The sequence below is a fragment of the Peromyscus eremicus genome, chromosome 13 (assembly GCF_949786415.1).
Source record: "Peromyscus eremicus chromosome 13, PerEre_H2_v1, whole genome shotgun sequence".
Classification (NCBI taxonomy): domain Eukaryota; kingdom Metazoa; phylum Chordata; class Mammalia; order Rodentia; family Cricetidae; genus Peromyscus; species Peromyscus eremicus.
The window spans coordinates 20,720,699-20,742,865 of record NC_081429.1 but is presented as its reverse complement, the minus strand read 5'-3'; the positions used below and the strand labels follow the sequence as shown (position 1 = coordinate 20,742,865).

The 22,167-nt window shown below is 45.5% G+C and overlaps 1 protein-coding gene across 1 annotated transcript in view; it reads left to right on the top strand.

The window, feature by feature from the left end:
* Nucleotides 1–22,167, top strand: part of Rab31 (RAB31, member RAS oncogene family) — a 129,582-nt gene that overhangs the window by 101,946 nt on the left and 5,469 nt on the right. The window contains exon 6 of the mRNA XM_059278262.1: nucleotides 12,400–12,509. Coding sequence (XP_059134245.1) covers nucleotides 12,400–12,509 — 110 coding nt within the window. The remainder of the gene's footprint in view (nucleotides 1–12,399; nucleotides 12,510–22,167) is intronic.

Below are 22,167 nucleotides of genomic sequence, written 5' to 3'. Positions count from 1 at the left end.
CATGGAGGTCAGAAGAGGGCACGGGATCCCCTGGACCTGAAGTTAACGATGATTGTGAGCCAATCACTGGGAACTGAACCCAGGTACTTTTCCAAGAACAGTAAGTGCTCTTAGCCACTGAGCCATCTCTCCAGCCCCTCTGTGATAAATTCTTGATGGCATATATATATATATATTTTTTACTTGTATTTGCTCTGTCTACTGTTCATCTGGTCAGTAGGCTAAAAACAAATTATTACTCTGTGTGTCTGCGCGCGCGCGCGCGCGCGCGCGCGCGCGCGCGTGCGTTTATGTATGTGTGGTATGAGTGCAGATATTTTCTTCTTCCTGCCCATATGGGTCTCTCACTGAACCCAGAACTCATCATTTCAGCCATGTTGGCTGGCTAACAAGCCCTAGTCACCTGCCTGTCTCTTCGTGTCCACACCCTAGAGCTGGATTTTCAGGTGCAACCCCACTGTGCTTTTATACAAGCACTGGGGATATGAACCCAGTGCTCCCACTTACACACTGAGCACAAGCACTATCTATAGCCACCGAGCTGTCTTCCCAACCTCATCTCCAACCCACTTTGGATGCTTGCTGTGCGATGGACAGGATTATCAGTGGACGTGCTAATCTTCATAATCCTGCATCCACAAGGGGCTCCACGTGATGAGATGAAACACAGCCCAGAGAAGGAGCTCGTCCCAGGCCCTGAGCTGGCATATGGAATAGATGACATGGCTTTGAACCTGTCACCTGTCCCAGAGCCTGTGCCCCTGACCTTCGTGACACCACACATCCTAAGAAGGGAAATGACAAACCACATCCAGGGTGAGGAATGACCTCCAAGGCACCGAGAGGGAGCATTGGTTTGACAAATTCAGGATTCTCAACTCACAGTTCTTCCTGGTGCTTCTCCAGCCTCTTCAGGACCAGCCAGAATTTGTTTGAGGAGGGGTCTTTAGAGGAAAAGGAATGACCAAGTCCCTTAAGAGGATCCATGTTTTCTGCGCAGTCTTACTTCTATTCCAAATTCTAATATTCTTCATGAGAAACAAACCCTCTAAGTGTGTGGCTAAGAACCCGACACGGCCTGCTTGAATTTGACACCAGGGATTTGGCCCCAAGTGAATAGCTGTTCCTGTCAACATGATTAAGCAGGCCAGACCTCATGGGAACAGACGTTCTTCCCAGGGTACCCATGTCAAGTGCCATAATGGGAAGGACTTACGTGGATCACTGTCACAGGCCATTGTCCCATTAGATGTTTACTCCGAAGGTGGCAATTATTCTTCCTTTCTCAAAAGAAGTTGATTTGGTTTTAGTTCTCCCTCAAGTAAATTGATCTGAGTGTCCATATGAGCTGAGGACTTTGCTGCTTCCAGCACTGTCAAAATGGCTTTGACCGTGTGTCACACAGACATTTTTGGTATTTGGAAAACATACACACCAATGAGAGTGTAATGGACTCTGATTATTTGTCTCAGTGGTGCTTGAGGGAATGGGGAGGTGTGAGAATCCGTTTCATGGCAAATGTAGCCTCTGCAAATCCCCCCTCACAGCCTTCCTCCGCTTGATTTGATGGAATGTTGTGAATGGTTCCTGTTGCTTTTGGCTGGAGTCCCTTAAACGTGGGACGGTTTGGATGAAAATAGCCCCACTAGGCATTTAACAGCCATCTCCTGTTCACTGTGTTATCGGGGGCAGCCTGGCTTTTCTTTTTCTTTTACATTTATTTATCGTGTGTGTATGTGAATATACATGCACCCACACGTGTGTCAACACCACAGCATGCGTGTGGAAATTAGGGGAACACCCAAGGGGACTTGTTTTCTCCTTCCATCATGTGGGTCTCAGGTATTGAACTCAAGGTGGCCAGCTTGGTGGCAGGCAGCGTGGCCTGCTGAGCCATCTGTGGGTCCTTGGTTGGTCCTTTAAGCTTGATATTGGAACAGTTGGTTGAGAAAATAAAAATACGGCGCATGGTGTTTAAATGAGATGCTAAAGGCTATATTCCAAGAGTGTAGCAGAGTGTGAAACACCTAGTTCTTGCTAATGTGGAGTTTAAGAAGCCTAATGTGTGCGCTAGCAACCTCTAGATGGGTGTGAGGAAACGTTCCTGTCTGCTGTTTCCTGTCATCTTTGCTCCCACAGAATGGTGTCTGAGAAATAGCGATTTTATCACAGGTAGTGTGTCTCCTTCGTCATGGCTTTCCTATGGCCATCTCCATAGCAACTTCCAAACTCTTGGTTTCATTGTGTCATGTTGTAAACAGAGTCTAAAACACATCCAACTGGTGCTTTAGAGCCCAGCCCCTCCCAGGATTAGTCTCCAGCTTTCAAATACGTAACACATTGCGGGAGGCATGCTTCTGTGCTGAACTCTGCGGCTCTTGGTGTCTAATGAGTTCAAAATACCTAATGCTGTGGGTGGGTAATGTACCCGAAGGGCTCATGGCTACCTGGAGAGGGTCCTGGCTTCTCTTTCTATGTTCTTGTTTCTAGCACGAAGATGCTTTGCTCTATAACTTAGGTGTTTACTTCTCTGAACAAACGAAGGCTTTTCTATGTCTGCTCTAAAGTGCCTGGACACGCCTCCAAGGAGGACATAGTTGTTCACTCCATCTCTGTGGACTCTTTCATGCCACGGCTCTCCCACCAGCAGTGCTCACATGTCTCTCTGTCTGTCTGTCTGTCTGTCTCCACACTCTAACACTGCCCGTTAGTGAACATTTCCATCCTGTCCATCCGTGGGATGAAAGTGTGATGTCCATTCTCAGGGTTTTTTTTTTTTTTTTTTCTCACTGTGAGAAGGTTAGGAAAGCCAAGGTGATTTCCTGATAACTATTAGAATAGACGATCTATTCTTGTACTTACACACAAATAGTAACCAGTGAGAAAGTAAGGGTCGAAACTGTACTCTTCGTTGTGATGGCAACGTTCTGTTAAAATACCTCAGATCAGCTTTTTTTGTATATATGTAATATTTTAATTTTTGAAAATTTAAATCTCAGGAATGAATTCAGCAAGCCTCAACAGATAAAACTTTACAACACCATTGCAGGACATAAAAGAAGACTTCAATGAAAATAATGTATTTTTTTTCCTTAGGTAGGATGTAGCACGAATTCTAATTGGTCTTAATAATAAAAACCTGGAGTCAGGGGCCTGGAGAAATGGCTCAGAGGTTAAGAGCACTGACTGTTCTTCCAGAGGTCCTGAGTTCAATTCCCAGCACCCACACGGTGGCTCACAACCATCTGTAATGAGATCGGGCACCCTCTTCTGTATACATAATAAATAAATAAATCTTTAAAAAAAAAAAAACCAAAAAAAAAAAAAACCTGGAGTCAGATGTCGGGGTAGATACTGAAAGATCAGAGAAGTAAAGGAGTCAAAGTCACCTCTTACCTCTGTAACTCCTCAGACTGAAAAGGGGGCCGAGCTCCTGTCTCTGACACCTTATGTTCCTCTCTCTGCCCAGCCATGTCACTTCCTGTCTCCTGTTTGTACAGACCTCCAGATCTCTATGGTTGTCTAATGGCTAGCTCCACCCTCTGATCTTTAGGCAAGCTTTATTTGATAGAGTACAAACAAAATGTCACCACAGTAGGATGACTCAGTATTGTAAAGATGTCAGTTTGCTGGAAGTTAACCCATGAATTCACTAAAGTATCAGACCAGTTACCTGCATAAGAGCCACTTTGGACGATGGTCCCCAAACTCATCTAGAAAAAGAGACAAACAAACAAACAAACAAAACAAAACAAAAAGCCAGACAGAAAAAACTAACGACCAGCAGAGAGCCAGGGAATGAGGGAAATATGCAAGGATATTTAATTTAATCGTAAAGCTGATATTGAAAAATGGTATAAAAAGGGGGTTCATTCAATAAATACTATATATAACTAGCCAGTCGTGAGAGATGAAAGAAAAATAGAACAATTATCTCAATATAAAATAACAAACCATAAAAGTTGAAAGAAAATGGGGCTGGAGAAATGGCTCAGCAGTTAAGAACACTGGCTGCTCTTCCTCAAGACCCAGGTTCAATTCCCAGCACCCACCATGGTGGCTCACAGTGACTACAGCTTCAGTCCAGGGATTCAGTGCCCTTTTCTGGCTTCCACAGGCACTGCATGCATGTGATGTACACACGGACACACACAGACACATAGACACACACACACTTAAAAAAGAAGAGAGAAAACAGAATTAAAAAAAATCTTGGGCCAGGCAGTAGTGGCAGATGCCTTTAATCCCAGCACTCGGGAGGCAGAGAGAGGCAGGCAGATCTGTCTGAGTGTGGGGCCAGCCTGATCTACAGAGCAAGTTCCAGGCTAGTCAGGGCTACACAGAGAAACCCTGTCTCAAAAACCAACCAACTAACCAACCAACCAACCAACAAACAAAAATCTTGGACCCGAAGTGAGCTATTTAAGCGTGCAGATGTCAGCAAGGAAAATGATTAGTAGGACTGACTGGGCAGGAGGTGGCGAGCTCAGCAGTTTTGAACACTGGCTGCTCTTGCAGAGGACCTGGGTTCAGTTCTCAGCACCCACATGGCAGTTCACAGCCTCCTGTTCCAAGGGAACCTGACGCCTCTTGCCTCCACAGGCACTGTACTCATGTAGTGCACAATATACTCAGGCGCACACACACATACACACATAAATATTTTTAAAAGACTGACTTTTACATGAAAAAAACTTCTGTCAGAAAAAAATGCCACAAACAAGATCTTAATATAAGTGACATATTGAAAAAATATGGAAAGTATTTGATTGAAGGCTAAGTTCCCTAATATGTAAAGAACACTTACCAATCAACAAGAGGAAAAAGACAACACCAATAACAAACTAGGATGGGAAGATGCAGAAGAATATTACAGAAAAATGCCTGTGGCTTATGGAAAGTTACTTGCCATCTGTGAATAAGAAATTGCTCAGAATTAATGTAAGGTTTCCTAAATTCAAGAAAACTATACAGAATATGACCGTTTTATTCTTGGGGCCATTTATGGAAATGAATGTTCTTAGTGGATGGCTAACACACTGGTGTGTCCCCTCCTTGCCTGTGGGATACTGGTCAGGACTAGGAGCCCTCCCTGGAGTTTGAATTCTGTCCTCTGATAATTCTGTAAGAATGTGGCACTGTGTTGTCCTTGTTGCTGAGACAGCATTGTGCATAAAAGAGACACTGATCTAACTGTGCGAGCATTTTGTAGCAACAGTGCCAGCATTTTGTAGCACCGGGGTGCTACATTCGACACCGAAAAGTCTGATTGAATGAATACTAAGGTAGCAGGGAAGTAAATACCGCGGGACAGTTAGTTACCCTAGCTCCTTGAGCAAGGCTTGGTGCCTCAGCCTGTTCACCTGTTCATCTGAGTACTTTAGCTAGGCTGCCAGCAAGCGCTTCTGGCCTAAAATCTGTGGTTGGAGTGCTGCCCTTCATGGAGGTAGAGAGGGCCAGTGAGCGGAGGAAGGGTCCTGAGAACTAAATCTCCACAGACCCCTCCGGAGGACAATGCATTGTTCTGGCTGAGACCCACTGAACGGACCCCTCCTCACAGGTGGGGCTTCTGGGCTCCCTGGGGTTGGGGGAGGAGGCCCACGGGTACTTGACTAGCCCTGAAATTACAGTGAGTCAGCTGCCATGTTGCCTGGTAACGCCCTCGCCCTCGCACAACAAAACAAAGACCCCCCACTTGGGCAGCAGAGGCTCTAGAGTGGTAAGAACACAGTGTTCCTGATCTCTGTCCCCTGCTGAGAAGTCTCCAAGTCCAAGTGACCAGCTCAGGGCTTTCTGCCTGAGTCCAAGGGACACAGAACTGGCTGCCATCCAGAGCTTGATAAGACCCGCCCCGGGGCTGATAAGTCCAGAGCGGAGCCCACGAGGAGCCTCCCCTTGGTGTTACCTTCACCCCAGAAACCTCTTCCGGGCCCACTTGGGAGGGTGGTCCAACTTGTACCTCCTGAGTTTCCAGTTGGCCTCAGCACTAACCACACTTCCTGTTAGGTCCACACGGTCCCTCCTGGCTTCCTCCTCTTTCTGTGAATGGCAACTGAGGGGATTTGCCATCTAGCATTACAAGGTGTTCACTGACCACCTCTGAGGTATCAAGTACAGTTGAAGGGCACCTGCACAAGAACAAAGCCATGGTTCTATCTGGCCTTGGGGCCGCTACAGCCAGAGTCACCTGAGAATTTGTTAAAACACAAAGCAATTTCATTTTCCAAGATCTCTGATTTCCTCCTTCCCTAGGCATGTTTATTTGTTTTGTGTCTTTTGTTGTTTGAGACTAGGACTGGCTTACTTAGCTGAGGCTGGACCCTTCCACTCAAATTCAAACTTTCTGGCTTTGTTTGGTTTCTAAATCTTTTCCCCAGGCATGATGGTACACGCTGATAATGTCGGATTGGGGGGGTCAGGCAGAAAGATTGACACTAATTAAAAGCCAGCCTAGTCTGGCCTACGTATTCAGTTCCAGGCCAGCCTGGGCAACATGGGTAGAGCTTTATCTCAAAAACTGAAGGGGGAAAAATGATAGTGTCACTAGCCTTTCTAGTTGAAGCATTTCAGGCTCCCATTTAAAGAAGTCCAGTGAGAATGATTGCAGCTGCTGTGAGTAGTACCCTCTTCTCCAGGTCTGGTCACTCGGGAACAAGAAAGGGTTAAGTCAGAACCTTTGCTGTCAGAAGAGGGCTGGATCCCGCTTCACCCTTCCCCATAGTTGGGGAAGAAGTTAGAGCTGAGTGCAGGTGGGCCCCAGGTTCTCTCCAGCTCAGGGGCCCACTGTGCTCGGCCGTGGATGAGACAGGCTCCTGGTATATTCTGATGACAAGTGACAAGAGAGTTGGTCCCGGAATTCAGGTCTGATAGCTAGGCAGTTAGTAAACAAATAAAGAGGGGAGGAGTAAGGGATGGCAGAAGTCAGCCACTCCAGATGTGGCGTACTGGATCCCCAGCATCCACAGCCTCCACAGCCTCCTCCACAGCCTCTGCCTTTTCTACTTCTCCAGCCCTGTCTGTTTCCCACCGGTCCGTGAAGCCTGGAACCTGGTCCTAGCTCTGAATTCCAGCCTCCGTCCTGACCACTCAGCCAGCCTCTGGCTGGCTCGCCCCAGCTGATTTGAACGGTGTGGCTTAAAGAGTCTCACCAGAACCCCCAAGGAATGCTGACATCGAGGGCACACACAGAATATGGTCACGTGGAAAGAGGATGAGGGAGGGGATCCTATGGATCCTTTCCAGCTTGTCACTTCTTGGTGATTCTGTATGTAGCACGGACTAGACACTCCAAAGGTAGTTTCGCCATCAAAGTTGATGGCCTCATTCATGTTTGTATCTTGACCGCGCGTCTAGGTAGTTTCAATGTAACTGTTTCAATGCCTGTCACAATGCCCAACCTATAGCAGACACTCAGGATGCGTTGAAGATTGATCAAAACACTGGACGTCAGGGCTGGATGGTTCAGTGGTTAGGAGCACTTGCGGCTCTTCTGGAGGACCCAGGTTCATTTCCCAGTACTCACATGGTAGCTCACAACCATCTATTCCAGTTCCAGGGAATCCATAGCCCTCTTCTGGCCCTTTGGGCACCAGACGTGTGTGAAGAGCACAGACATACGTGCAGGCAGAACACCCACCCCCACATACACACAAATTAAATAAATGAACACACACTGGATATTATAGCCCTTCATAGCTGTAATTACAGACTGGTAGCAGCCTTTTAACCTGTGCATGGTTCCTCCTGCAACAGAGCTGGGGAGTCCCCGGATGTTTACCACTGCGAATGACTAAATACCTTCTCACCCTGCCAAGGGTCTTCTCCCAGGCCGACTTCACACCATCCCAAGAGTAATTCTATTCGTTCTGACAGAGACCAGAGTTGGTGAAAAGTCCACCTACTGAGAGGCTCAGTACCATGTTATGCCTTCTTAGTTCAGACTCTAGCTGTGAATCTCTCGTATCCCCCAATTACCCACAGTTTTACCCAGCAGACTGCAAATTACAGGGCTCCCACGACCTCCCTCATGTTGCTTGCTAGAATGAACACAGGAAAGCACTTCCTTAGAATTATAGCTCAGCTGTAAAGGCTGCAAACTTGGAACAGCCAAATGGAAGAGATGCGTAGGTTGTGGTCTGAGGGTCAAGGAGGAATTTCCAGCCCTCTTTGGGTGTACCGCTCTGTGTGGTCACCAACATGAGGCTCTCCAGGCCTCCTGTTGAAGAGGTTGGTTTTGTCGATGTCATTATTGAGTTGTGATTGGTTAAATCTGCAGCCCAGGTTGGGGGTCTGTCTCTAACCTCATAGTGGGTTTCTTGGATAACTAGCCCAATTGTGTAGCTGTTTGTAGGTCCCACACTATCAACTTCTGTGTGGTCAACTGGAGAGCTTCATAAATAAGAGACAATCTTATCACTTGCCAATTTGTGGATCGCTGTGTTGGGAACTCCAGGCAAAGAACACAAATGTACTTTTATTTTTATTTTTTTTTGTATTAAAAGTTACTTATTTGTGTGTCTGTGCTCATACACATATCATAATGTGTGTGTAGAGGGGATTGATTCTCCCCTTCTACTATGTAGGTTCTGGGAAGTGAATTTGGGCTTCGTGGCAAGTACCTTTCTCCCAGTTATCCATCCTGTCAACCCATGCACTTTTTTTTTTTTTTTTTTTCGGTTTTTCGAGACAGGGTTTCTCTGTGTAGCTTTGCGCCTTTCCTGGAACTCACTCTATAGTCCAGGCTGGCCTCGAACTCACAGAGATCCACCTGCCTCTGCCTCTCGAGTGCTGGGATTAAAGGCGTGCGCCACCACCTCCCCCTTCTTTGTTTATACTGGCAGGACTTTCTCTAGCTTTTGAGAGTCTACAAATAATCACTTGCATTGTGGAAGGAAAAAGCAACTCCCAAAAGTTGTTCTCACTTCCACATGGGGCCATGCCATACACACTCACACATCATCCATACATAAATAAAATAAAATACATGCTGGGGGTGTAGCTCAGTGGTGAAGCCTAACATTTACGAGACCCTGGCTTTTGTCCCCAGCAATGTGGACCCGCACTTGCCTACACACACCAGCAAATCTAGTTTTACAGATTTTTTTTCTCGAGACAGGGTTTTTCTGTGTAGCTTTGGAGCCTGTCCTGGAACTCACTCTGTAGCCCAGTCTATAAAGCTAGGCTCCAGGTTGTTTACAAGGCAAACTAGGCTACAATTCGGTGTCTATGGACAAACTGAAGATGTATGAACATATGAAGACAGCTGTGAGGGATACATAAGCATGGCTTGTACCCCTCCCCCGATACCATCCTGACTCCTACAGTTCATAGTTTGAGATAGCTGGAGCGCACCACTTATTTTTTGCCTATGATGATGGGAAGAACAACATGCAGTTGGATGGTGTGTGGTTGCATTGTTAGGGGTCTTGCAGGAACCAAGTGGGCTATTGTGAGGGACAAGGGTGACATTCTCCTTGCATTTCTCATTAGTAGTGACATTCTGGGCCAGTTGTTTATTTAATGAGACCCATTCTAACCATGGAAGGAGTCTGAAATATGCCTTTCCTTTCTCTCCATTTTAAGGTCCAGAAGAACTAGCTACACTCAGCTTACCATCGTCCTATTACACACAATGTCACACACAGCGACTAACCTGTTCTTACCTTAATCCTGGCAGAGCCTGTACTGCTTTGTGCCACAGTTGGGCAATTCCAAAGCAGAGTTGAAGAGGCCTTGCTATTGTATGTGATCTCTCTAGTGGGTTCTCTGAGGCTTGTGTGATTACCAAGTTCCCCAACTCCATACACAGATAGGAGCAGGTAGCAGAGTTGACTGCCTCTCGTTCAGGCTGAGGTGAGTCCTGCTCTATATATGGTTTAATAAAGACTTCAAGATGAAATTTAGAAATAGGCTGACGTCCTAAACCAAACAGGGTAAAGACTTCAGGAATCTTCCACATGTGAAGAAATTGCCACAAAAAAACCTCAATAGTCTTGGGACAACTGCTTTTAGTGTGGCAGGTTCTAGTTGGACCCTTCTACAGTTGGGACCTGGGAAGTTTCCTGTCTTACGTTTGGGCTTAGTCCTGGTTGTTGTTGGTGGTGGGTTTTTTGTTTGTTTTTGTCAACTTGACAAAAGCTAGGGCCACCTGGGAAGAGGAAGTTCAACTGGAGAAAATGCCTGTATCTCACTGGCCTGTAGGCAAGTCTTTAGGGGATTTTCTTGATCAATGATTGATGTGGGAGGGCCCAGCTCATGGAGTGGTATAAGATAGCCATGGAGAGCAGACTAGGAAACAGCACTCCTCCGTGGCCTCTGCTCCAGCTCTTGGCCTGACTTCCCTCAATGGTAGACTGTGACCGGAACGTGGAAGCCAAACAAGCCTTTTCTTCCCCTAAGTTTCATGGTGTTTCATCACACCAATAGAAGTAAGCTTAGACGGGCGTCATAAGGAACATGAGTCCCAATGTACACTTTACCTGACAACTTCTCACACCAGTTGTGCGAAGGGAGGGGAGAAAAGGGAAGGAAATGAATTCTGTCTCCTCAGCTTCATTCCAGGAGTCAGCTTTGTGTGCCCTCTCTTCTTCTTTTCCATTGTCATTTTACTCAAATATATCATCTCTCACCTCCAGCATCAGAAGAGCTTCTAGATTCTTCTTTCTAACCCCTCTAGTCCCTACCCCATTTTCTGAGTTGTGTTTTTCATGATTGTAGAGGTATCTTCACATGAAAACAGATATGTTGATTCCTTTTTAGATTGTTATGCCCTAAAGCCCTGGTAAGAAACACCTTTGAAAGGTTAAGGTTCAGACATTGAACCATATTGCATCATGGTCACAAGATTTTCATTGCCAACCATCAAATCATGTCACAGATTTTATGTTTGTGAAAAGTGACAGTGATGTCTCTTGATGTCCATCGGGGCTGCCAGAGTCCACTGGTGATAATATCTGTCAGAAGCCACACATACCCCCATGCACCTTATATCATCTCCAGATTATTTATATTAGTATGATGTAAATGCTGTATGCATTCATTACTTTCTTATTACTGTGATAAAGCACCATGACCAAAGGCAGCTTATAAAAGGAAGCATTTAATTGGGCTTGCCATTCCAGAGGGTTAGAGTCCATGATAATGCAGGAGCGGCTGAGAGCTGACATCTTGGTCTACAAGCAGAAAGCAAGAGTGTACACAGAGAATGGCATCTTTTGAAGCCTCAAAGCCTGCCCCTAGTCCCACACCTCCTCCAACAAGGCCACACCCCCTAATCCTTTCCAAATAGTCCCACCAGCTGGGGACCGAGCATTCAAACCCTTGAGCTTCTAGGAGCCATCCTCATTCATTCTCATGATGTAAATAGCTTGTTGTACAGCATCATTTAGGAAGGGGTTTGGTGTATTGTTTTTTTTAAACCTGCAATCAGTTGAGTACATGGATGTTGAACCTCCAGATGTGGCAAAACTGTCATATGTGAAACATGTCAAAAGCTGTACACTAGTGCACACACAGTGTATTATTGTTATAATGTTGAGTCATGTGATAGAGAAGAAAGGTTGAGACTAACCTGCCATAGTCTGTTTTAGTTTGTGACAGAATTCCACCGACTGGATAATTTAAGCAAAATATACAGACTCACAAATCTGGAGCCTGGGAGATTCAGTCTCAAGGCACCAGCAAGTTCGGTGATTTTGATTCCAAGATGGTGTTTGGACCATGTTGGTCTGTGGAAAGGAGAACCCTGATCTTCACAGGCGGAAGGGCAAAGAGGCAGAGTGGGGTTGAACTCTCTCTCATAAATGCATTAATTCCAACCCTCTAGCTTAATCCTCTTATAGGTCTCACCCCTCAGTACTTTCATAATGGCAATTAAATGTCAATGTCAGTTTCAAGGGAACCGACATTCACACTTCTGGAATATCCATAGCCAGTACTTACAACCATTTTCTCTCCAGTCTAAGAATTCACTCCTGTGGAGAAAGCACTGTTTTATAAATGTGTGTCTTGTCCATGGTTGCCAGAGACCAACTACTACTACTATTACTATAACTACAACTTCTTCTTCTCCTTCTGCTCCTCCTTCTCTTCCTTCTCCTTCTCCTCTGTCTTCTCTTCCTTCTTCTCCTTCTCCTCCTCCTTCTTTCTTCCAGGGTCTCTCTCTGTATTCCTGGCTGTCCTGGAACTCACTATGTAGACCAGGCTGGCATCCATACCTGGTAGAGACCCCTTTCTAAGGTGTGTACCCCTTGCAGGTCTTCAATCCTTTATGACTATTCAATTGTTATTCTGTAGGAAAGCAAAGGTATCATTTCCACGAGCGCTGTTGGTTTGGTCTCTGGAGTACTCGTGTTTTACCAGCAAGCATTCATTTCTTGATGGGTTTGACCTCTTTTTCAGGGAGGTGCCCTTGAAGGATGCTAAGGAATACGCTGAATCCATAGGCGCCGTTGTGGTTGAGACAAGTGCGAAGAACGCCATTAACATCGAGGAGCTCTTCCAAGGAATCAGTGAGTGTCACGTTTGTGTTCCCAGCCTGACTTAGCTTGCATGGCTATGCTTAGGGGAGTCAAAAATGAGCCTTTGAATTTATCTGGTGCTGTCAACAAACCCTGCAAAGTTTGATTTAAACTCGCCCTGTGAGCCCCTACGACTATGAGTGTATTTACACTCGCCTCTTTCGTGTCTTTTCTTCTCCAGCGTACTCTCCTTCCACTCCCTCCCATGTTCCCCACCATTCTCAAGTGGATAGCCTCTTTTTCTTTGATTATTATCGTTCCATACATATATGTACATATGGATGCTCAAATATATAAATACAACCTGCTGAGTCCGTTTTTGTTGCTTGTGTGTGTATGGTCTGAAGGCTGCCCACTCTTCATTGGACAACCAGTAAGTGGACTCATCCCTGGGGGAGGCTAATTCTCCCTTGGCCAGTGGCCATTAGTTATAGTTCCTTGTTTAGGGGTATTTCCCCTTTCTGTTGATACTGCCGTTGTTCTGGTCTTGTTCATACAGCCATTTTTAGGAGAAACTGCTTCACCTGAGACTTCCTGAACATCTCTAGTTCTGTAACTTGCTCTGTTCCTTTTGTTTTGTGAATGAAAATGACATACTCATTGCAAGATGAGAATATATACTTAGAATTGCATCTGTAATTACACTTAACTAAAAATTATGTCTTCTGACGGGGTGGGTTCAGGGGTGGGGGTAGGGGGGTGCTACTAGTTAGAAGTCAATGTGTAAACTTCAGAAATAACTCAATAAAACCAAAACAAGATAGATACTACATCTGAAAAAAATTATGTCTTCTGTAGCATTTTATTTAGTATCTTGATGGCAGAGATGAAGTAGACGGTGGTATGGTAGAAGTCCATCCATCAAATCAAATGACTCTACACAAACGAAGGAAGGGAACCTTTTAGTGTTTTAGTTTGACAAATAATTGTTCACAAAAAATGTTTGCCTTTCATGTGACCTAAAGTCGGGAACTGGGCAGAGGGTTCCTTTGTGAAGATCATATTACTTTCTGTTACTCTTGTTCATGACAAGTGACAGCTCCAGGTCAGTTCCCAGCTCTGGGTCATGTTGTACCTCTCTTTCATTATGGTGTTTTCCCATGAGTGACTATAACCTCAGCTGTTTACTGTGGCTAACTACACTGACACATTGGTCTGCAGCTGTGAAGTTTCAGGCACAGCAGATTTCACCTTCATAACCTCTGGCCATGGCATGGGTGCAGGCTTCCACCAGAGCAATGCCTGCTGACCACAGGCCCAGGAACTGCTTGGAGCTCCAGAAGTTCATCAGTGTGTTGTAAGAGGCTGGGAGAAGTCTCCATATCAGTGAGGTGTTGCCATTGCAAGTGCTCTGTGGGAGGATCAGAACTCTTATCTGTTATCAGCTGTCCTCAGATGTCCCAGCTCTGGGCAGTTCCCAAAGGGATGTAGGGCACTCACTGGCTTTCTTCTTCACCTGAGATCACTTTTGTTGAATTCAAGGCCAATAGCTCTCAGGATAGAGCTGATTTCCATTCTACTGGTTCCGGTCTATTATTTTGGATTCTGAGAACAGCAGCAGAGAACCTTTGGTTGGTTCGTGTTGGCTTAAAGGACTCATAGGCAATGGAGAGCTCCGACCGGGATTACTCCCACTGTGTCAAAGTGTGCAAAAGAAGTGTGCAAAAGGGGGATGCTAGGCCTCCCCCAGCAGCCCTGGGCCCGGTCACTGTGGTGTGCCTGCTGCCTTTCCTTCCGTCCACCTCCATGAGGATTTTTCCTGCTGCTGTTTACACACACAACAGAGAAACCTCGAGCTCATTGGGCTAAATGGTTAATCTCTAGCCTGCTGGAGCTGTGATTTGGTGTCGGGCACTTCATGTTCTCACAGCTCAGCTTCTTTTTGTGGTGGGCTGTAGGAGCACATGCTCTCTGTACCTGGGTCCATTTGAGAGACTGTGAGGTTTGATTTGAACTTCCTACATTGGGCCCTTTATTGCCCTCAAGTGAACTGATTCTTTTCCAGTGGTGTTAGGTTTAGGGAGTGAACATTGTTTTGTATTTATTTTTGTTGTTGTTGTTGAGATAGGGTTTCACTCTGTAGCCCAGGTTGGCCTTGAACTTGTAGCCGTGCTTCTCTCTCAGCCTCCTAAGAGCTGGGGTTACAATCAAGAGCCAGCACAACCAGCTGCAGGCAGGTTCAATGAGCTACCTCATCCGTTACCCCAATGCCTCTGATTCACAGCTCTTGTGTTTTGTTTAGTGGGCTCCTTTAGTCAAGGCTAGGCAGGGATCAGACAGGAAGGTCTGTTTTTCATGTGCATCAAATTCACCTCATGATTTCTACACGGGGGTACTCTCTGAGCTTGATGAAAGTCATTATTACAGAAGTCAGATAAAGTCCTCAAATGTAGTGGGTAGCCATTCCAGCTTCGATCTGGAAGTTCCAATCCCCATTGAGGCTTTGGTAACTGTCACGCCTACAAGGCGAGGCCGAGAGAGAACCCTGAAGACCCAAGATCCGGATGCCGGGGCTCTCTTGGTTCCTGGACCCTGGATGCTGGAGGTAGACCAAGCAGAGTCCTCCAGAGAACACCGCCGGACTGTGCTACACCTTTCCCAGACCCTGTTACCTATCCCTTCACTTGTAAGTTACCCCACAAAACCTCCCTTTTAACTACGTGGAATGGCCTTAATAATTTCACCAATAGTCCTCAAAGAGAACAATACTAAACTTTGAAGCCTAGATACTGAGTATTAACATCTCAGAGAGATCCCTTTGTATAACTTAACCACTCTAAATCCCTTTCCATGTCAGGGGTCTCTGTGGTTCACAGCGATGTAGGCTTTGAATAATTAGTTCCTCATAGTCTAATGGTTTGCGTCATTTAGAAAAACAGTCTTTTGCTTAAGCAGGGAGTAATTTCAGCTTTAAAGCAATTCCTACATAAGCCCATGTCTCCCCTTCTTCCACGTCAAGTAAACAAATGTTTAATTCTGTGTATGATACTTTAGTAATAAATACTTAGTGAATAAAGCATGTAGATACATGGGAGACCTTCTAGTCATGTCTCTACATCCATTATCTATCTGTCCTCATCTCTCCGCTCTGTGCCTGTTCCACTTACGTCTACTGTCTGTAGCTCTATGTATCAGTGTCCATCCATCTATACTTCTAGCTATTGTCTATCATTTTCCATCTCTTTCCATTATTTCTAGCTATCCATCTCTGTCCACCCCATTCTAGTATATCTGTCTCTATCGATCCATTTGTCTGTCTGTCTGTCTATTATCTCTACCCACCTACTTCTACCTCAGTCTCTCCCAACCCATATCTGTGAGCTCTGGTGCTACTGTGAGGTCTTTTGCTACTCTTTCAGGTGAATTGCTTCAAAACGGGGTTTTGTAGCCAAAGTATGGGTTAGTTTAGAAGAGAATTCCAAGGTCACCCAAGCATACGGCAGCAGACATTCCTTGAATTTCCTTTTCACGGTTCCTGCTTAGGTTACGTGTGCTCCCACCCAAGCTTAAAATAGAGCTAGAGACTGCTGATACCCATGCTCTCAAAGCAGTGTTGCAGAGACAAGCATGCCCGGGGGAAACCTACAATAAAAACCAAGGAACAGCAGTGAGAATAACAGCCCCTTTAAAAGGTGTGCTTACACAAAACGACTTCACACCGACTTCCATGAAGATACAAATGCATTTCTTCTGTATTCCCGGGGTGTTCATAAACCAGAAATGAGACAACTGTGTTTTCTGAGCATAAGCCAATACATTTTCTAACTGCAAACTGTTCACCCAAAACGTTCTGTCTTTTGAAGACTACAGCTGCCCGGGAAAGGGACCTTCCTGCTGCTGCTCTGTCCTGGTTGGTCCAGGCTGTCTGTTCCGTGATGCCACATCCCCTGGTGTCTGTTCTTCCAGGTGCCCCTCCTCTAGGGCTCATCTTCAGACCTACTGAACCCTGCTGTGTGGGGCTCATTCTCTTCTGTACATTTTTACCCATAGGTTGTTCATATTTCTTTCTTGGTTAAGAAAATAATTGTATTTTTTTGTTGTTGTTGGTTTTTTGAAGCAGGGTTTCTCTGTGTAGTTTTAGTGTTTGTCCTGGTTCTTGCTCTGTAGACTAGGCTGGCCTTGAACTCACAGAGATCCTCCAGGCTCTGCCTCCCGAGTGCTAGAATTAAAGGCGTGCGCCACCACCGCCTGGCTAATTTTTTTTTTAATTGGCATAAGAAAGCACAAAGACCGCCGGGCGGTGGTGGCGCACGCCTTTAATTCTAGCACTCGGGAGGCAGAGGCAGGCGGATCTCTGTGAGTTCGAGGCCAGCCTGGGCTACCAAGTGAGTTCTAGGAGAGGCGCAAAGCTACACAGAGAAACCCTGTCTCGAAACCCCCCCCCCCAAAAAAAAAGAAAAAATAAGAAAGCACAAAGACTATTCTGTTGCTGCTCAGCTGTTGCAGTGTTAAAAACCCAGAATAAACTATATGGCTGCTTTCTGGGGGCGCTGCACAATGCTCCGCTCTAGATGAGGGAGGAAACCCAGGGTTGGGGTGCTGGAAATTCAGCTCTGCTTCTCATTTCTTCCTTGTTTCAGTTGTGACCCTGAACCACAGTGGATGCTCTTCCTTCTCCTCTTGCAGTTTGAATTTAGGTCTTATCCTGATCTCAGAACGTTCTAGGAAGTAACATTTTTGATGGGCTCACTAGAGCAAAAGAAATGTAATTACTTTTCTATGGTGACTGAAGTTTGAATAATGCCAACAAATTGGACAAGCCTAGACTCTCGTTTCATTTATTGGGAAAATACATAGTGTATGCTTTTACGAGCTTGAAGTCATGCTAGACCTCATGGTGAACAAAAGGCAGTGGCAGTAGTGCCAGGAAACCACAGGGCGGGGACCAAAAGAGAGAGTGACAGGTGGGGACCTCGGGTTGCTGAAGAGTGCCTCCCCAAGGAAATGGTTAATCTGAAGCTGAAAATTCACTCGATCGATGCTCCTAAGAAGCTCAACCTGGGAAAACTGTAGTTAAGTCCCAGAACTGGAAACTGATGTGGAGCATCAGCTGAGGGCAGCAGCGGGAGGTGGAAGCCGGAGACGGAGCCTCGCGACGAAGAAAGGATGTGATATTCCAAACGCAATGGAAAGTCCCACTTAGGTGTTAAGCAAGTTAACATTTGCAAAAGCGTTCCTCCTTAGGAGAAGGAACAGCTAGGCAGTGTTCAGTCGGTTGGCATGATCAGTGAATTTGGAATAGAGGAGACGGGAGCTCAGTGGCGGTCCTTCCTCAGAGACCTCCACTTAGGTGAAGCCGTGATCTTCATTTAGACTTCGGAAGGTAATTTTAGAAGAGGTCAGTGTGCTGGTTTGAATGGACACTTGGCCCTCAGTTAGCGGTGCTGTTTGGAGGTTATGTCACCTTTGGGGGATAGAGCCTTGCTGGAGAAGGCCTTTAAGAATTTATAGCTTCACCCCGCTTCGTTTTCCCGCTCTCCGCTTTGTGTTTGTGGCTGGGGATGTGATCTCTTGGCTTCTTGCTCCAGCCACCTGCTGCCACCCCCTCCCCCACCACTGTGGACCGTGAACCCAAATCCACCCCATCTTCCATTGGATGCTTTTTTGTCAAGGGGCTATAATTTTTCTCCTGAAAAATACCCCGGAGACTTTGCGAGCAGTCCGCTGTGGTTTCTTTGTTTTGGGGGCATTTCTTGTTAGTGTAAGAACAAGTGAGAAATGCTTCAGTTTTGCTTGTGTCCAGCAGACTCTCTCTGACCTCCCTTTGGCTCTCTGGTCCTTGTGAGCTCAGTTGAAAGAATTCAGGTGAGATACACGGAGCATAGTGTAGGAGACAGGCAGCATCTAGTAGATGGTGACGTGGGGCATTTCTAACCGACAAGAATGGCCAAAGAGACTATTGTGTCCATCTATATATTAGGCAGGCTTTTACCATTTCTAATCCTCTAGATTATCCTGAGGGGCATTTTCCCGTCAATCTAAGTGACTGACAGACTCATTTGAATGAACTCTTAGGAGAGAGGACCTGGTGCGTCCTTGTTCACTACCAGAAACCTCCAGCTATCTGTTGATCTTAGAGGCATTCCGGAGGGCACGTCCCCACCCAGGGCCACATGCGATGACTCAGATCCTATCCCTTTGACCAGCAAACAGAGTCTTGCGGTTTCAGTTCCTGGCTTTCCGATCTGCGGACTTCAAGGTTGGGGTCCATCCTCAGTGTCCTTTCGAGCCTGCTAGTGTCTTACCAGCCCCCTGGGTGCTGGTTAGGTTGTTTGGAAAGCACAGACAGCTAGAGACAGAAGCCTCAGTGGCTTGGAAGGGTTAGAAGATAGGAAAGATGGCGATGTGTCTTGTTCTGCAGTCATCGTTACACAGCGTGCTGGCTGTTGCACGGCTGCTGCGTTTTGTAATTCTGTGGTAGTTACTCGGTTTAGAGTGTGTTAAAGGCGTTTGGAAGCAAAACAAAAAAATTTTGTAACAGTACAGCAAGCTGTCATTGAAGATAAAGGCAAGGACAGTCCCTTCTTTATCACCAAAACAGTTAATTCAGCAAATGCCAGCAGAGAAGACGCTGATATGGGAGTTCTCACCCCAAGCAGTTCTCAGGGATCCGCAGTTGTACAAAGCACAGGGTCGTTGCCCCTGTGTCTATGGGATTTAGTTGTAGGCCCCTCCAGGACACCACATCTGCAGATGCCCAAGCCCCTGTCTAAAATACTGTAGCATTTGTATGTAAGCACACATTCCCCTGATACGCCCCTCATCTCTGGATTATTTATACCCGAGCATAGTCAATGCTCTGTGAAGAGTTGTTCTACTGTACTGTTTAGGGCATAATGACAAGAAAGGGTCTGTGTATGTTCAAAACAGACACAGCCATCGTAGGCCTAACTGTGTGGTGTTGATGGACAGTGCAAACAACCATGAATCAAAGCCTGAGAAACAGGCCGATCCAGGGACCAATTGTAGTGGTGCTTCGAGTGTGTGGAGCTCTTGTTCCTTGCCGTTGTTGGAATGGCTAAAATGTGTGTTAGCTCACTGGTGTCCCATTCACGATGAAGTAGGCACTCTGTTGCAGTGGGATGTCCTTCTGTACACTGTGAATGTCCACTTACACGCTGTCATCCCTATTTTACTATGAGGACACCATCTTGTGACTTGTGCTGTGTCTCATAGCTAGTAAGTAAGAGGCCAGTACATGAAGTCACATGCTCTCAGCTTTAAGTCTGGGCTGCCCCTGGCTCCTGACTTTGTACAGCAGTTTTCTGGTAATATTATCCACACTAGTAGAAAACAGGAAATGACTAAACTGCACTGAAGTTGAGAAATTTTTTTTTCCAAATCATAGTACACTAATATAAACCAGTGTTTTAAAACGATGATGTGACTCTTGTTACTGACCTAAAAAGACAAATTGTTTGTGGGGAAAAAAAGCTAGAGAGTAGTTTATATAAAATTCTGATTTCATATAGTCAAACCATATAACATATAATAATAAATAATGCATTCTCCCAAGACTTTTTTTCTTACATGGTTGCCTGTTAAATTTCTATCCATGGCTCCTTTGTAACGGTGCATTCCGGGCAACTTTGGAAAATGACTTTATTATAGAAAATGTCAAACTTACAGTACATAAGTGAACTGAATCTTCATGAGCACAGAAGCATATCCCATCTCTATTCTCCCCACCCTATACGGCTTTAAAGGGAGTCCCAAACATTACTCTCATCAGTAAATATTTTGAATTTAATTTTTATTAAATAGGTAAATAGGTCAATTTAGTAGATGTCAGGTTGAGGGGGGTGTCCTAGTTAGGTATCTATTGCTGTGATAAACACCATGACCAAAAGCAAGTTGAGGAGGAAAGGGTTTATTTCATCTTACGGCCTATACAGTTCATCATGAAGGAAGTCAGGACAGGAGCTCAAGGGAGAAGCCTGGAGGCAGGAACTGATGCAGAGGCATGGAGGAATGCTGCTTACTGGCTTGCTCCTCTTGGCTTGCGCAGATTTCTTTCTTGTACACCCCAGGACCACCTGCTTAGGGATAGCAATATCCACAGTAGGAATATTCCATCTCAATCGAGAAAATGCCCATAGACTTGCCTCTAGGCAGGTCTCATGGAGGCATCTTCTCAATTGAGAACCCTCTTCCTAGATAGCTTTAGCTTGTGTCAAGTTGACAAAAACCAGGACAGGGAGGGAATAAGGCATGGGGGAATTTTTAGGGCGGTGAAATGATTCTATTTGATGCTGTAGTGATGGAGACATGTCATTGAACATTTACCAAAATCCACAGGATGTATAACAAAGAGAGCCCTGTGCAAACACTGTGGGCTGCAGTTAGCAGTAGTGGTTAATATTAGCTCATCAGTTGGAACTGGCATCTTATACTAATGCCAGGCACTAACAACAGGAGCTGGGAGATAAAGACAGGGACATGTAAGAGCTTAATTGTGCAATTTTCTCTGTAAACCAAAAGATGATTTTTTTAGAAACAGTATCAGTTTCAAGAACGAAAGGGGAAGGGGGATTTTCATTTTTTCATAGCAAAAGTCTTCCCATTGAAGTCACTCCATCGAAATCTGCCAACAATGGCTGTTGAAGTCCTTAGGTTGGTAGCCAATGGGAACAACCCCTTCTCTCCCCCACTTTGTAGCATAGCCATGACTTTGGCTCCCTAGACATTTTTTAAATGTTTTTTTTTTAAAACCAGAATATGTGTTAGAATTGTTATGACATATTTGAACCAAATGTGTTTTTGTGGTTAATGTTTATTTCTTTATTTTGTAGTTCTGGAGATGAAGCCAAACTAGGCAAACACTCTAACCTTGGGCTACATCCTTATCTGGCTCCCCAGACTTTTTTAACTTCCGAATTTGGGGGTCTCTACTTTCTGCTGGGGGACGTCTTTCTCTATACTGTGAATATATGTTGTTCCCATTGGTTAATAAATAAGCTGCTTTGACCTATGGCAAGGTAGCTTAGAAGCAGGTGGGAGATCCAAGGAGGGAGACAGGAAAGAGAAAGACAGAGTCAGGGAGACATCAGACTGCCATCCTAGGAACAACATGTAATGGGATGCAGGTAAATACGTGGCGATACATAGATTAATAGTTGTGGGTTGAGTTAAACTATAAGAGCTAGCTAGCAAGAAGTCTGTCATAGGCCATACGGTTTGTAAATAATATTAAGCCTCTGAGTGATTATTTTATAAGTGGCTGTGGGACCATGGGCCTGGGCAGGACCTCAGGCCTAGGCGGGACCTGAGAAAACTTATGACCACAACTTTCATATTCTCATTTCTGCTCATTTGTCAGGTCTTGCCTGGGATTTCCTCATGGCTCTTTGCCTCTCTCCTTCCTGCTTCTCTCGTTGCGCTTACTATGGCTCTCATCATCTTGGACCTGAGCTTTCTGTGAGTTTCCTCACCAAGTGTAGCATCTACCTCCTGGTCCATTCTGGTCCTCCATAGAATCTGAGCTCACTCCTCACATCAGACTCTTTATCCTAATAGTGAAAGTTTTCCTTTTATTGTGTATTTATTTAACATCCCAACTACAGTTTTCCCCTCCCTCCTCTCTTCCCAGTTCTTCACCTCTCCTCTGCCCCCTGCCCTATCCACTCCTCCTTTCTATTCAGGAAAGGGC